We start from the raw sequence: 14,672 nt of genomic DNA on the forward strand, positions 1-14,672 counted from the left end.
TTCTCTCCACAAAACATCCCATCAACAAGAACTACAGCCCACTGGACCACAAAAAATGTAACTAGGAAACTTTGTGGTTTGCTTATCATATTGTACATAGCTTTGATAGGCATTGCTTGCATGGGTCCTACTTGCTCTGAATAAAATAGGCAGTGGATTGTCTATTCACACTGGAAAAGCTAATTCTAGAAAAAGAACAGTATTTCCAAAGAACAGTGGAAAGATCACTATGCTGAATCCTTATTGGAGCTTCCTCAGGACCCATTAATGAGATCCATAAGCAGATGTGTATGGTTGCTCTTATCTATGAAATGAGGAAACTATATGACAGAGCCTGGTCTTAAGCACCATTTGAACAGCAGGCTGAGCATGACTGATAGCAAACAGATCTAACTTTAATGCTTTCAGAAGCTGAATGTCTCTGTGCGACTCACAGCTTGGACAGCTCATCAGGGTCATCTAAAAATTTCATCTGCTAAGACATTCTGTAAACTGTTAGATGCAGCTATGTCGCAGATGGCAGTGCATGTACTCCACAACCAGATTTTGTAGAGGTGTCAGATGCCTTTTAGTCAAATACATTACAGAGATTTTGTTGCTTTGTGTTAGTTTGTCCCTGTGAGGATGACTTAGGCTGGCATTTACTTGTGGGATCAGTTTTCTGATGACTAACTAGATGAAATTTTAGCTACTCTGCCAGACTATGTTGCTAGAGAGGTGTTCAATATTCCCCTCTACCTCCACAGACCAAAGGAGGAGAGTGGTTTCCTGTAACTATTCAAATTTTAAATTCTAATTAATAGCTCAATGTTATTTTCTCCCTCCTCCCTCATTTTTTCACAAGGGAGATGCTACCAGACAACTGTTGCCGTCTTCTCCAGGGGTTCATATTTTTCATTCAGCTTGGATTGCATGACAGTGTGATGCCCCCTCCCACTCTCTCTTCTGTGCTCTTTACTTCCAAATTAAGGCAAAATACGCATGCTTTGTTTAACCAATCCTATTTAAAGTTATTTGTTCACAAGCTTTCACCTAGATACTTAATTTAGCTGGCCTAAGGATGTGAATTTATTACTTTAGTCATGAAGCTTAAGAAGGAACAGCAGTGGGGAGGACAGATCTCATCTCTCTTTTCCTGGGCATGCTCAACCAACTGGAGACTCAAGCATCCCTGATGTTAAACACTCCACTCCTGCTAAGCTCTTAACATGTTTTGTTTTAAATGAAGTTTCAAAGATCACTGAACAACATGTTGATTCTCTGTGCTTGTGAAAAAGGCCTTTGAGTGGATTATAAATGTGTAACACAAACATATGACAATATATTTTAGCACGTAATACAGAGAATGTTACTAAATCCTGTAACATGTTGCTAGCATTTTTAAACTTGGTAAGAAGAAAAAGATCCAGAATCATTCTTATAAATTTGACCAGGCTCAGTATTTGGCATCTCACCAGTTCTTTCTAAGCCTGAACTTACAAGATAGCAAGCTAAATTATATAATAGACTTATTCTAAAAGAACAACTGCTAATTATTAGTTTACCTCCAGAATGGACCTAAAATCTTGATTTATGTCTGAGTAAGTATCTACGTCACAACAGACACCATAACTTTTCATTCTGTTTTGACAGCATTACAACAGCAAATGACTGAATAAATGGTGGTTTCAGGCACTGTGTCTCCAGGCTGGAATTTGTTAACACCAAATAAAAAGCTTCCTATTGCCTTTGCACCTTCATTCCTTCATTATCTGTCTTGAGAATAAACCTCGGCATTCAGCATTCCAAACTTCTTTTTCAGCAAAACACTGTTAGAACCTTCCAAACAACAAATGTTATCATCTGCCTTATTTTTCCAGTCTTTCCCCACTCTCTTGTATGTTAGTTGTACACAGTGTCATCCTCAGTTCCCACCAGAGATTGCTGCACCATAACAGGAAATCATCAAATCCATCTATACCGTTACTCAGCTGAGTTGCATAATAGAGAGATATTTCCAGTTATCCTGGTAAAAGTATATTCTGAAAGAATGCAGACTAGGGCATGGCACATCTTCACAGTAATCTAAATTAGACACATTATTTTATGAACTAAATTTTTTGAAAGAAAATGTTGGGGTTTTTTTAATTTCTCAGGGAGCAGGAGGCGATTATTGGTATATCAAAATAGAAAACTTGAGAATAGGTAGTTCAACTTGGTCAGTAAATAATGCAAGTCCTCCTTTTCCAGTAAGTCAAGCAGGCTTATGTTTGATTTGAAAGCTATATGTATTCTTTCTTATTTGGGATCAAATTAAACATTTTTAAACGTTTAGCATTTATGAAATTGGATAAAACCCTTATTTTCTGGTAGGAAGGCAGTGTGGCTTGGGAAACAAACACAATACAGAAAATAATCAGAAAAAGGATTATTTTTTAAAATATTCCAGTGTCATGTACTTCAAAAAAAAAAACTTCTGCAAAAAGAGTGCATCAAATTTTGCTCCATGTCCCTAATTCTAAAGGCTAATAAGACCAGGAAGAGGTAAAAGAAGAGAGACTATTTTCATTACGCTTTGCCCAAAAATTTACAACCCCTACGGAAAAAAAAAAAAAAAAAAATTAAGGAAATACAACCTGGTTTCATTAGCAGATCCAGAAAGCAACCAACACAGTAAAAACTAGCATCATCTTTGACCTCAAGGAAGGATACTGTTTCAACTAAACAAGGGATACTACCTACTCAGGATCTGTTTCACAAAACCACTTGGCTGCTGCATAGAAGAACCTTAAACACTATGACTTCTGCTGTAAGTTTTTTAAGTATCAGCTGTTAATATATTGCTCTATGAAGATAAATGAAGCTTTCAGTTACCTAAACCTAACAGACAGTTTTAAAACCAGGTATCAATAATCAGAACTACATAGAACTTTCACCCTTTGAATAACATGCAACAACAGACAGTGATTGTTAAAAACCTATGCCTTCATACCTTACTTCAAGTTTCCAAGATCAAATATCTGGACAAGACTTCCATACTACAGTAAAGAGAACTTAGATAACAATACCATAATAACTGAAGTAAACAACCAACAATAAGAACAAAAACATAGGCTTCTCTTCAACACCACAAGCAGAAATTCCAAAATAAAATTTAGCATTGTTTAAATATGTAAAACGCTTTATTTTCATACATCAGCAAGAGATAAATCATGCATACTCTAGAAAGCTCAGGCTCTACCTTCATAAAATAGGAACACACTTCTCAACTAGGTGATTAAACACTGACCACCAGCTTTTGGAAGAAAAACAAATATTTGGAAGCTTATCCTAGATTCCTTACCTAGGCAATGAAAAGTTATCAGAATTAGCACTTTTCTCCCATATCTCACAGAAGAAAAACAGGCAATACCATTTCTAAGTATAGACACGTAAACAGCCATAGTTAAAAGGAAAAGAAGGAAAAAGATGGAATAAAAAAATTCTGACAATCCTTCTGTTTTGGGGAAGAGATAAATGGGTGAAAAAACCCAAATCAAATATTCTGGATTACTTTAGAACATCCTATCACAAGACATCAAAGCACTCCACTGAGATAAGGTTTCTCATAACACACATACCTGCATAAAAGTTGTATGATCAGAAATGCTTACGGAAGAGATTTTAACGAGGAACCGTTACAGAATACTCAGACTCAGTTCCTGATGCAAAAACTGCATTTACCTAAATGAATTCTGTATTTCATAGAGATTAGGCAGCAGAGAGTATAAACTTGTTGCAAACGATTCACCCTATTAAAAAAAAAAAAAAATCCAAAATGTTACCTAAGTGCACCTTATGCTGTTATCACACTCAACAGAACCAGCACTGTCACTGTGGAGTGGTCCCTTTATCAAGAAATTCTGCTTCTTTTAGAGGATACATGGTCAAACAAGAACACATATGTCTAAGTCCATGGATCAATGGTAGTAAAGAGGAAATTCTATCCTTTCAATATGTGCTCATCTCAAAGCCTTCTTAAAGAAGTTTCAGGTAAGACAACATCATGAAACTTGATTTGTTCTCATGAAACTTCCTTCAAGAACCAAGTTAACTTCTACCCAAGAGCATTTAAGAGACGTTTCAACCTTGCTGAAAACCTAATGAACATTCTCAAGATTCACTCTACTACGTTTACATAGATAATAAAGATCTACAGAAATTCTAGAATATAGAGAATATCTATGTTAGGGGGTTTTTTTTGTTAGAAGAACATTAGATAAAATTAGACCCCACAAAAATGCTCATTTGGAGAGTGTCTTCCTTTTAACAGAGATACCTCTTGATTATTTAAGATTCAGGGTTAGAACTGGGCAGTCAAACAGCTCACTTGCATACAGACAATTAAAAAACCACAATCACAAAATAACCATCCCTCCAAAACCCAACAAATCCAACAGGAGAATATATCTCAAAGAATATAACTCACTGGCAGTTGGCTGACTTTGCAACACTTTCAGTGGTGTAGCAAATATACTGGTTCTGCCAAATGTTCACAGTTACCTGAGCCAGTGCTCGTAAGTAAAAGCTTATCCGTACAATAAACACAGGCAACACCCTCCCTTGAGCTGTCACATGAGCCATACAATTACAGTCCAGTTTGTATTTCGGTATAACTTAAACACTGAAATCCAAGAAATTATGTTAAGGAGATAAACCACACTTATCCGCCTTCTGCTCCTCCTGCTTTTTACTTTTTGTTGTTTTGTAGTCAGCATCTGTACATTTTTTCTCAACTTTATCTGCTGTGGTGAAACACAGGTTTTAAATTCCAGCCACAATAATTTATCATTTTTAAATTTAAAAAACTAAAAGTCTGGTATGATGAGATTCAGACACTGCACATTTTTATAATCAAATTAATAAATGCTATACCTCCAAGTTCTTTTACGTTCAGGATGGCATTCTGGAATGGCACTGCTTTTATACTAAAACCTAAGAACAGAAATAAAGAGTATTAGTATGTTATTTTTTAAAAAGGCCATTCAAAAATTTTAAATCAATTGCATACATTCAGAAAAGACTGCTTTTTTCATCAAGAACCAGAATTTTGAATGTGAAATTCTGTTTCAATATGATGTTTAAAAATATCATTTATTGGGGAGGGGGGAGGTGAGGAAATAAATCAGTATGAGTAATGAAATTTGCAATGATACTATTAAATATCTGGCACACACAAAATTCAGAACAAAACTTCCATCCAGGCCATCTACCAGCTCGTAAGGAATTAGTAAGGAATATACCTTTATAAAATAATCTAATGCATCTGGAACTAAAGTTTATATTTCAGACTAGTGTAATATGAAGTGATGTTTTTGCAAATTTTAGGAGTGATGGAAGACAAGGTACAACTCAAGTCACTGTCTTCTTACTTCACAGGTTTTGGTTATACCTAGAGTATTTATCCCATCTATACATGTTATTAACAGAAAGATTCTTTTACAGACATTAGTGGTATGTATTAAAATTATCAGAAGCACACTAGAAGCATCTGTGAATCTTCTAATAGCCTGTTATATGATTAAAACTAAAAAGTGTTATGTTTTCCCTTAACTGAAAATTCAGAGAGCCAAGAGAAAGGGAATTTGAAAGAATCCCAGCAATCCACCACTATACTATATACTAAATTCAGCATGTTTAGTGCATACTTACATACAAGTGTATATAATACTTTGTATCGGAGAAATTATGTCTGACCTTTCAGCATAAAATGTCCAGATAGAAATTAAATTTATTTCCATCTAGCACAGGCATTTTCAACATGGTTACATATCTGTGAACTGAGTAAATAAGTTTTAAAAAAACGTGTTTCACTCCAAGTTTATTAGCTATCATTAAACAGAAACAAGATATTTTTTCTCCCCTATCAGACCAATATGATACTCCAGTACTCCAACCATGGTCAGTGCTAAATGCAGTAGAGGAAAGTACAAGAAAATCTGAAGGGAATAATGAAATATTTTTGTTGTTGTTGTCTAAAAACAAATCTTAAACTCTTCCTAGAAATGAGAAAGAACTGGAACGGACCTCAGTGGCATTGATGAGAAAAGCAAAAATACAGATTATAGTTTGAAAACTGAGTGGACTAGTTGTCACATTGTATTCTTGGATTCTCAACAATATTTTCTGATATAGCACAGATATGGTAGATATGGGTAGATTAGACAAGCTGAATACCCTAGATATGCATCATTTTGGTTTGGATGCTGCCTATTTTTTCTCCAGAGTCCATTTTCATTCCTCAAGTTGCCTAACTAAATAATGGTATTTTGTTGCAGAAATATGTAAGAAATTTAATTTTAAATTAATCATATTTTCATTATTTCCTTTGATAGATCTATACTGCTATTTACACTGCTGTTACTATTTCTTTCAGGGTCTAAAGTGTTAAAGTATAATTTGTACTAATTCCAGGTGAACTCTAAAGATAAAACTCAGGAGAGGGGAAAAAAAAAAAAAAAGGCAGAATTACTCTACAATTTCATTCTCACTTTTTGAATTAGGCATTGACACCTTCTCCACACAATGAAGTGTCAGATCTCTTTAACATTCCCAATAACAGCACTGTGAAGGCAATGGGTTAATTATCCATAGCAGAAGAAACCCGGTATCTTCTTGCATCTGTTTTACTTTGTTTAATTACAGTTGTATTAAATAACCTTATGTTCTTGTAATTAAAACAAAGATACACTGAAAACCAGTTAGGGTTGCTAAGGGACAATCAAAATTCAGGCCCATGAGTCACAACAGCTACAATATATAGCCATGTAACTATAAACGTAAGTTACTCACACAACACTCACTATCTGTTCCCTCAGCAAATCAAACTTCGCAAATTGCTATGGCCACAGAACCAGATTACTTCCCTCTCTATGACCTAATCTGTCCTATTTCTGAACTTTGCAGTCAGTTATTCATCCTCCTCACTTCACATGTTTGTTTCTTTTTTATTTCTGGTGCTGTTTTGTTTTTTGGGGTTTTTTTGTCTTTTTTAATCAAAATACCCTTTTCAGCATTTGACATTCTGTTTCATCCACATCAGCATTCATATCCAAATTTTCTGGACTTAAGATACCTGCTAGCTGTCGTTTTTGTGTCTGTTTTTCTGTATCTTTTCCATGCCACTTAAACTTTCTGTAAACTCAACCTGATCTCAAACTGCCCTTATTACATAATAAACAAGCCTCTCTAATGACCTAAAAAGAAAGTATTATCACCAGAAATAAAGATGCCCGTTACATTTATTCTTTTGGCTGCTAGCATATACCACAAGACAGTACCAACCAAGTATGAGACAAAATAAATCCCAACTTAAGTTTCAGAGCATCACTCTATTTTATAGCACATTCTCCTCTTTTCTGTCCATATAACAAGAATGCTTAAAAACCAAAAGTAAAAAGAGAAGAAGCCTTTTAATGTGTGTCTATGCTACACTGCTACTGTATGTTTCCAATGGTTCTACTCATTACACCACAGTTTGACTTTAAACACATTCCAAATTGTATGTTGTCATGGATGTTCCCCAATGTATGACCAAACACTGAAAGAGTAAGTAGTGGTAGCTTCAAAGCAATCCATCAGGTACTTTCGATAACTAAACTGAAGTTCTCTACCACCTTTGCTAAAGGTGTTTCAAAAGATACATTTGGGGAGTGTTACAGAACACCATGGAATAAAGGCAGCATCCTACCTGTGGTAGACACTATATTTTCCGGGCTTTCACTGCAAAGGCGTGACAGAAGACTTGTCTTCCCAGACCCAGTGAGACCAATGCAAACCAAGTCATATTCAGGTCGTGGTGGTGGCGGTCCCTTGCAGCAAAGTGCTCTAAAACACTGCCACGGTAGAAGAAAACAAACAGAACAAAAACAAAACCAAAAAAGCTATTACTTTTTTTGCAAATGTTTATTCAACAAGGTTCTAAAAATCAAGTTTATAAATTTAAAGGCATTGGAGAGAAGCAAATTATTATTCCAACTTACTGTTTTGACAGAATCAGCAATTAATAGACTGAGATCACTTCAACTAAAATCTAGAACAGCTTTATAAGAAAACTTTGTTACCTTTCCACCTAAACCTTCACTTCCTGAACATTGCACGTACAGCAAGATAGACACGTGCCCGACTCAACTGTGCAGCTGGGTATGCATGAGTTTGCTTCTTCTGCTAATTTCATGAAATACCTGGTATGAACATCAGAGCAGCCCCTGAGCAGCTGCCTGCCAGACTCTCCCTGTTGCCATAGGAAAGAATCAGACAACTTTGCTGCATTGATGTCTTCCCTGACCTTGCTTTGTCATATGTTTCAGCTTACAGTATCAGCTGTTTAAGAGTACAGCTTGTAAAGAAATAAATTTTGCCAGACATAGCTCGAGTCAAAAATATGCAGATCTCTCACATTCTCTGGAGAAATATAAATTAATCACAATATAAAGAATAAAAATCTCTCGCACAAAGCCTAGAGTTATCCTAACATCTCTTTTTAAGCAGTATTGCCAAAGTAGGCCGAGATCATCCAAAAGTTCTTTTAAGCCCTTAGTAAGGTTCATCAGACCTTTCTTTATTTGTAATATAGAAAAGTTCTATGTAAAAATCTAAAAACATACCATTCTAGGGAAGCTAGAAGTTTATATTTAAGATATGGGGTATAATTACCCACTAACGTCCAAGACAGACCTCCACCACCCCAGTATATATAAACACCTTTTTCCCCAACATCTGCCACCTTCATATCAGAGGAATACATCTGCTATAACAAGGAAGGGAAAATGTGTTTGTGCAATCACTCCTCTATCACACATTCTGTCTTTACATAGTTCCAGCTCCTTTTTTCCATCTTAAGCACAAGCCAGTCACTGCATTAGGTAAAAAACCCTAGTCTTTACAACCTTAACCTAGTTTGTCTACAAAACTACACAGGATCTCTCATTGAGGGCTACTAGAGGAGCAGAGAAACTGAACAGATGTCAGTAAGGCACTGTTGAAAATAACAGGATCTAGCTCTGTAAACAAGTCATCAAAAGAGAATGTAATTATAAAAAGACAGCTCAATGAATGCAGAACTTCTGTTGAATTCTTTCCATATACATGGTAAGTTATTATACATGCTGGGGAAACAATTTGCATTTGTTTAAAGAAGCTAAAGAGAAGTTCGGGGAAAGTTACTAAATTCCTTCAAAAAACTTTTAAAAATGTGAAATATTTTAGGAGTAAAAACATTTACAGTTATAGTGAAGCTGAACAAAGGCAACAGATTTTAAAAATAAAAGTCTTGCCTCTACTAAAATTTGACTAAAAATTATTTTTTTCAATAAGGTTTGCCCTTACATGTGTGTCCACTGCTAAACAGAGTAAACATGCCTTCTATCTTTATTCACTGACGTCAGTTTACACTTATCTTACAGATTTTACAAAGTCTCAGCAAATTCTACTCTGGTACTTAAGTGAGAAAGGCCAATTGAGTTCATTGCACAACATAAGCTCCTTCAAACAATTTCCACTTAATGGATATCAGGTTGAAGGCCACATAAAATTCTTCGAAGCTTGACAGAGCTCCGGAGGCTCTATGTCAGGCCCTTTGCAGCCAGTCTTTAAAAAATAATCAAATTTGTCCCTGTCAACACAGCATCTTTGCGTCAACTTCTTGATGTCATATTAAAAAATATAATGGAATAGGTGAGCTGATGAAAGTCTGTGCTTCTCTCTGCCCAGACATCGTGCCAGTTCTTATGCAACCAGACACAACTCTCATGGCCCTGACGATGCTTAATAACCTGCAGTTCTGTCAAGAATAATTATTGCTTGTTGTAGAACACAGGCGGCTCTCTGGGTGACAGAGGGGCTCCACTGACTGGTTCTGAGGAGTTCAGTATCTCCTTAGTGCAGACTCCTTACGTCTAACTTATATTAGAGAATCTTGATGAGCCGTTGATTAAACATATGATCACAAATCCAGGTGAAATTGCATGTCCAAAGCAGCATACATAGACCTGCCATTCACTCATCATTCACCAGTAAGCATAGTTAGGTATGAAACTTCCTGAGATACAGCTGACACAGAACCCTAGAAGACAGGGATATGGCTCTCTCCAGACGACTCTCGTATTTCATTTGGTATGGTTCCCCCCAGCTTTGTTATATTAATGACTTTGTCCTTCTGCAAGGCTAATTTCCTTCAGTAGACATTTTTGTTTGGTTGGAGTGAAAACAGACTTTAAGTATTCTAGCTTTGAAAAGCTGCTGTGTATAGCAGTTACCGCTGGCTAACATAAGAAATTCTACATCACCTTTTAGGGGTTACTTGTAATACTATATTTAAATTTTAGAAACTTGCTTCACAATCCTCCTTAAGCAAGTTCAGTGAGCTTCTCTTCCACTGGAAATACCACTATACAAACAGTCTGATGACTGCCTTCCGGTTCTCTCAGCAGCTTGAAGTTACTTGGTCCCTAACAAAGTCAAGTATCCATGATAGTGACTAAATTTCTATTGTCACGACTTTGGCAGCTACATCTAGTAGCTGTACAAGATCTGTGGAGAGCAGAAAATTCAGAGGTCCTGGCCATGCAAATAAAATTACATCCTATATTCTGCTTTTGATTATGGACAGGAAATGCATCCTGAAGTATTTTATAAAGCATGGAGTAGAGCCACACCATTATTTAAGATGATTTCACGTATTACAGTGCAGTCTCAAACGCAGGGAACTACAAGAAATGTGTATTAGTAACTGAAAAAGCCATTCCTGAAATCCAAAACACAAATGTCAAGAAAATTGAGTTGTTCAATTACTAGCACTCAGTCTAAAACTGGCGTACTTTCCACTCCATTTGGGCAACCCAAAGGGCGTAAGAAAAACTTGAACTAATAGTCTGACTGGTCTTGAAACACTTGTCAGGTAGAGACCTGGAAGTCTCTTTCATTGATTCCCAAACCTCATTTGCTTGATGAGTGACTGTCCAATAAAACGCTGCATTTTAGGTATTATAAAACTCCAAACCTAAATGAGGCCACTTTGAGGTAATGTTGGAGAGGACAGAAACAGAACATTTGACTACTGCAAATATAAGGCTAAGTAGAGTTAGCTGGCATAGTCACTGAAATATTGTTCAGGGTGTGGTCACGCATTTCAGCCTCACTGCTAGCAAAAAAAGAGGAACATTTTTTGGAGCCCTTTCATCCTATCAGGGTAAGACCTTACTTGCTTTAAAGCAAGTGGACATGTCAAACAAAGTGTCAGTTTTCATATTCTTTGAGAACATCACACTCAAAACATTTTATAGCCATTGCATGGGGAGAAGAAGCAGTCAAAGAGAGGCAGGTAGGGAGAATCAGAAGGTTTTTTGGTTTGTTTTTTTTTTTTTTTTTTTTTTTTTTGTTGTTGTTGTTATTGTTGTTGGGTTTTTTGGTTGGTTGTTTTGTTTTGTTTTTTTAAATGAAGATTGTAAAGTACCAAAAATAAAACAATAGAGTACCTTGAAAAAAATGCATGCATTTAGCCTGTTTTGGGAAAAATGATGTATTTATCTAGGAAACTCTGAGTAATTAGGTAATGCAGTCTGAAGAAAACTGCAATATTCAACACCATTGCTACTTTCATTTTACTTGCATGTGCACATGCATGCTCTATGTGCATGTGTAATCATACACAATAGCTAATGGAAGAAGTTAGCCGCTCCTACTCCTGCCTAGGAATGTCTATCCCAACCAGATGCTTCCAGTTTTAGGTGCATCAGTATTTGAGCTGACAGTCCTAGACAGTGTCCCTTTAAAACACTACAGAGATTTCTCCTGAGAAAAGCATTAAATACTGTGTCTACAGTAAGGGTGGCCAACACTTCTGAAACATGTGCCACTCAGAGATCACAGATTGAAGCTCTGGGCAGCAAACATCCCTAAATTACTACTCTCTCCAACACATTACACTGTCTCTAGCCATTAAGCCTGTCTTTGCCTACTCACCATACTTCTCATTTCACTCTCCTTTTTGGGGTGAAATACTCCATTATTTCTGCTTTGTTCTGAACCCATCTCCTGTCTGTTTCTTTTGTTGCCACTGTTTAATAGGAACAAACAGAAGCAAGGGATTTCATGCTTAGTTGGTTAAACACACACACACTCATGCAAAAATACCCTAAGTTAGTACAACATTAATGCCAACAAAGCAAGCATTCAGAGCTCTTGAAATCCAGAATTAAGGATGAAAGCTCAACCATAACTCTGCTCCCTTCCCCCTCTTGCTTATACTTTTTGATATGGTCTCCCTTTACATTTTATTTTTCAATTAAAGTATATCTGAACAGACAGACTTCTAGTAACCACCACACATTTAAATCCAGAGGACTAGTTAATCATCTGAAGCTGCTGATGAAAACACGATGAGATTATTAAAAAAAGTCATATTTAAACACAGCAGGCTCCATAGCTGTGATGTTGTATGAGATCACACAAGTGCAAAGAAATCTCAAACCTTGAACAGACAATGTGAAAGGTGAGGGAAAAAAAACAAGTTAGAAGGTTATAATACTGAGGATAGGAAACACCTAGAGACAGCAGTGGAGTAACTGAACACAAATATTACAATACTCAAGGCACCTGAACGAAATTATACACAGGTAAGAGAAAGGGGGGAAAAGGGATATATAAAAACCTAAATTTTAGCTGTATGAATACCTTAATGTTAAACTGGTGCAATAAAATTGATGCATTTAACCATGTGAGCTAAAGCTGCAGACCTATGTTTCCAATACTGCTGCACAGGTAGTTTAACCACTACAAAAAAAAAAAAAGCGAGGAAGAGGAAAAAACTACCAATTTTAAGATGCACACTGCTTTCACATTTTCAAAACATCAGATTGATATGGTTCATCTTTATCTATATGACAACAGTAACAAGGAAAAAACCTAACAGAATGCTGTTCATTTTGTGGCTACAAAGAGATGAATAGCCACTGCAATCCCGAAGCAAGTGTTCAGCACAGATGAAAATACTTAAATCATGACCAGTCACCCCTTTCTGACAGCCTATAACCTCATTAAACAGTGACTGCTATACTCAAGCTCCTCCATCCCAATATGGACTAATGATCTAAATTCCAATAGAGGGACCCCAGCTCAAGGCCTGCTAACCTACTGCACCACTCCCCCCAAAGGACAAAGTACTCCTTTAACCTGGCTAATCTTTATGAGTGTGTCATCAAGTCACTGATTGAACCCAAAAGTACTCTTGCTCTGTATGTGCCTACATATCTTCAATTTTAATAGCTGCCTGTGCTCCAGGAAAACAGACAAGTCTATGGCATTAACAACAACGTAATACAAAACAGGGCACAGAAAAAAAAATACTGAACTCAGTGAGGCAGTTCTACAGAGCAGAGTTCTGGTGATGTCCTACCTCATGGAAATAGCAAAATACTGCTTAGAGCAGGAATCTCAAATTGTCCTTCAGACCACTAAGAAAATAAATACATTTGGACTTGTTGGTTGAAATTATTCACCAACCCCTGTCAAAAACTACTTCGCAATTCAGAGGAGCCATGCTTCTGGAGTCTCAAAAGGAGCAATCACATGTCAAAGGACACTGTCCCTATGTAGTCAGCAGCTGAACAAGACACAGGCTGAAATACCAAAACCAGTGACACAGCCCTATCCATTCTTCAATATATTTGACAACTCCACTACCAGCAGAGGAGGCTTTGAGGAAATAAGGTCAAGAAAAAAGAACTGTCTGACTTCTGACAAGCCAGATATGACACTGCTGTTCAAAGCATATCACTTCAAAAGACTTCATGGTCATGCTGAATTCTTCCTTTGAGTGACGATAATACAACCACAGTGGGTTGAATCCTATCCAAAGTTGTTCTAACTTTTGGATTTGTCAAGAAAATAAAGTCTTCACTATCTCAAGGATGAAATAAAGTTTTCAACTCAGTTTTTGATGGTCAAGCTGCTGGCTGTCTCATGCGCAAGGATGAAGGACAGTATCCTTGTTGGTATAGCAATTGGGCAGAAGGCAGGAGCTCATTTGTTTTGTCTGATTTCAGAGGGACTGCTCTGGGGCGAAGGCTTCACCCACAAGCTCAGGGCTTCAAAAACCACAAAAATTCAATAAATGCAGTCAAAACATAACTTCCCAGGAAACAGCTTTAAGGCAACAGAAATCCTTTGCCTACTATCAGCCAAAACTAATCAAAAACCCTCATGTCCACAGTGGAAAATGAGCCCCTCTGACCTTAATCTCTTGCATATTCCCTATAAATAAAAGAAGAGCAAAACCAAATTATGACTCTCTACTCCATTCGGACTGTGCTTGAAAAAAACATGAAGAAAAGCAGTATTAAATTTTGGATGTACTCAGATATTCAGTGTAGTAGGATGACTTAAAAGCCTACGTAAAATAAAATAGCACATGGCTATCATAAACCAATGCTGGGTCAGCAAAACAGTTAAACATATGCACAGGTGCTACTCTGAACAGAAGACAGTCACTCTCACTTCACTGCAGTTAACTCTTCAGTGAAGCTCCAAAAGGGTGACTGGATGCTCCTAGGCTTCATCAAGTGTAGAGTTATTGCTCAAGTTCTTTCCTCTCTTGATTCTGCTTTCCATTTGTTTTGCTGTGCAAGAGTAACTCATCTCTTTCAACCCATCAGTCC

The 14,672-nt window shown here is 36.7% G+C and overlaps 1 protein-coding gene across 7 annotated transcripts in view; it reads right to left on the reverse strand.

The window, feature by feature from the left end:
* The window catches only part of ARL15 (ADP ribosylation factor like GTPase 15), a 223,571-nt gene that overhangs the window by 136,620 nt on the left and 72,279 nt on the right, over positions 1-14,672 (reverse strand). For 6 of the 7 annotated variants that reach the window (XR_006166679.1, XM_042804711.1, XM_042804714.1 and 3 more), the window contains 2 exons: positions 7,709-7,853; positions 4,894-4,953 (listed from right to left, as the gene is read on the reverse strand). Coding sequence is in view for 6 of the 7 variants with exons in the window: in XM_042804711.1 (XP_042660645.1) it covers positions 4,894-4,953; positions 7,709-7,853 (205 nt within the window). In the remaining variant the exon portion in view is untranslated. The remainder of the gene's footprint in view (positions 1-4,893; positions 4,954-7,708; positions 7,854-14,672) is intronic. The other variant, XM_042804713.1, reaches the window with a different exon arrangement.

Source organism: Tyto alba, unplaced genomic scaffold (assembly GCF_018691265.1).
Source record: "Tyto alba isolate M040663 unplaced genomic scaffold, T.alba_DEE_v4.0 Super-Scaffold_42, whole genome shotgun sequence".
Taxonomy (NCBI): domain Eukaryota; kingdom Metazoa; phylum Chordata; class Aves; order Strigiformes; family Tytonidae; genus Tyto; species Tyto alba.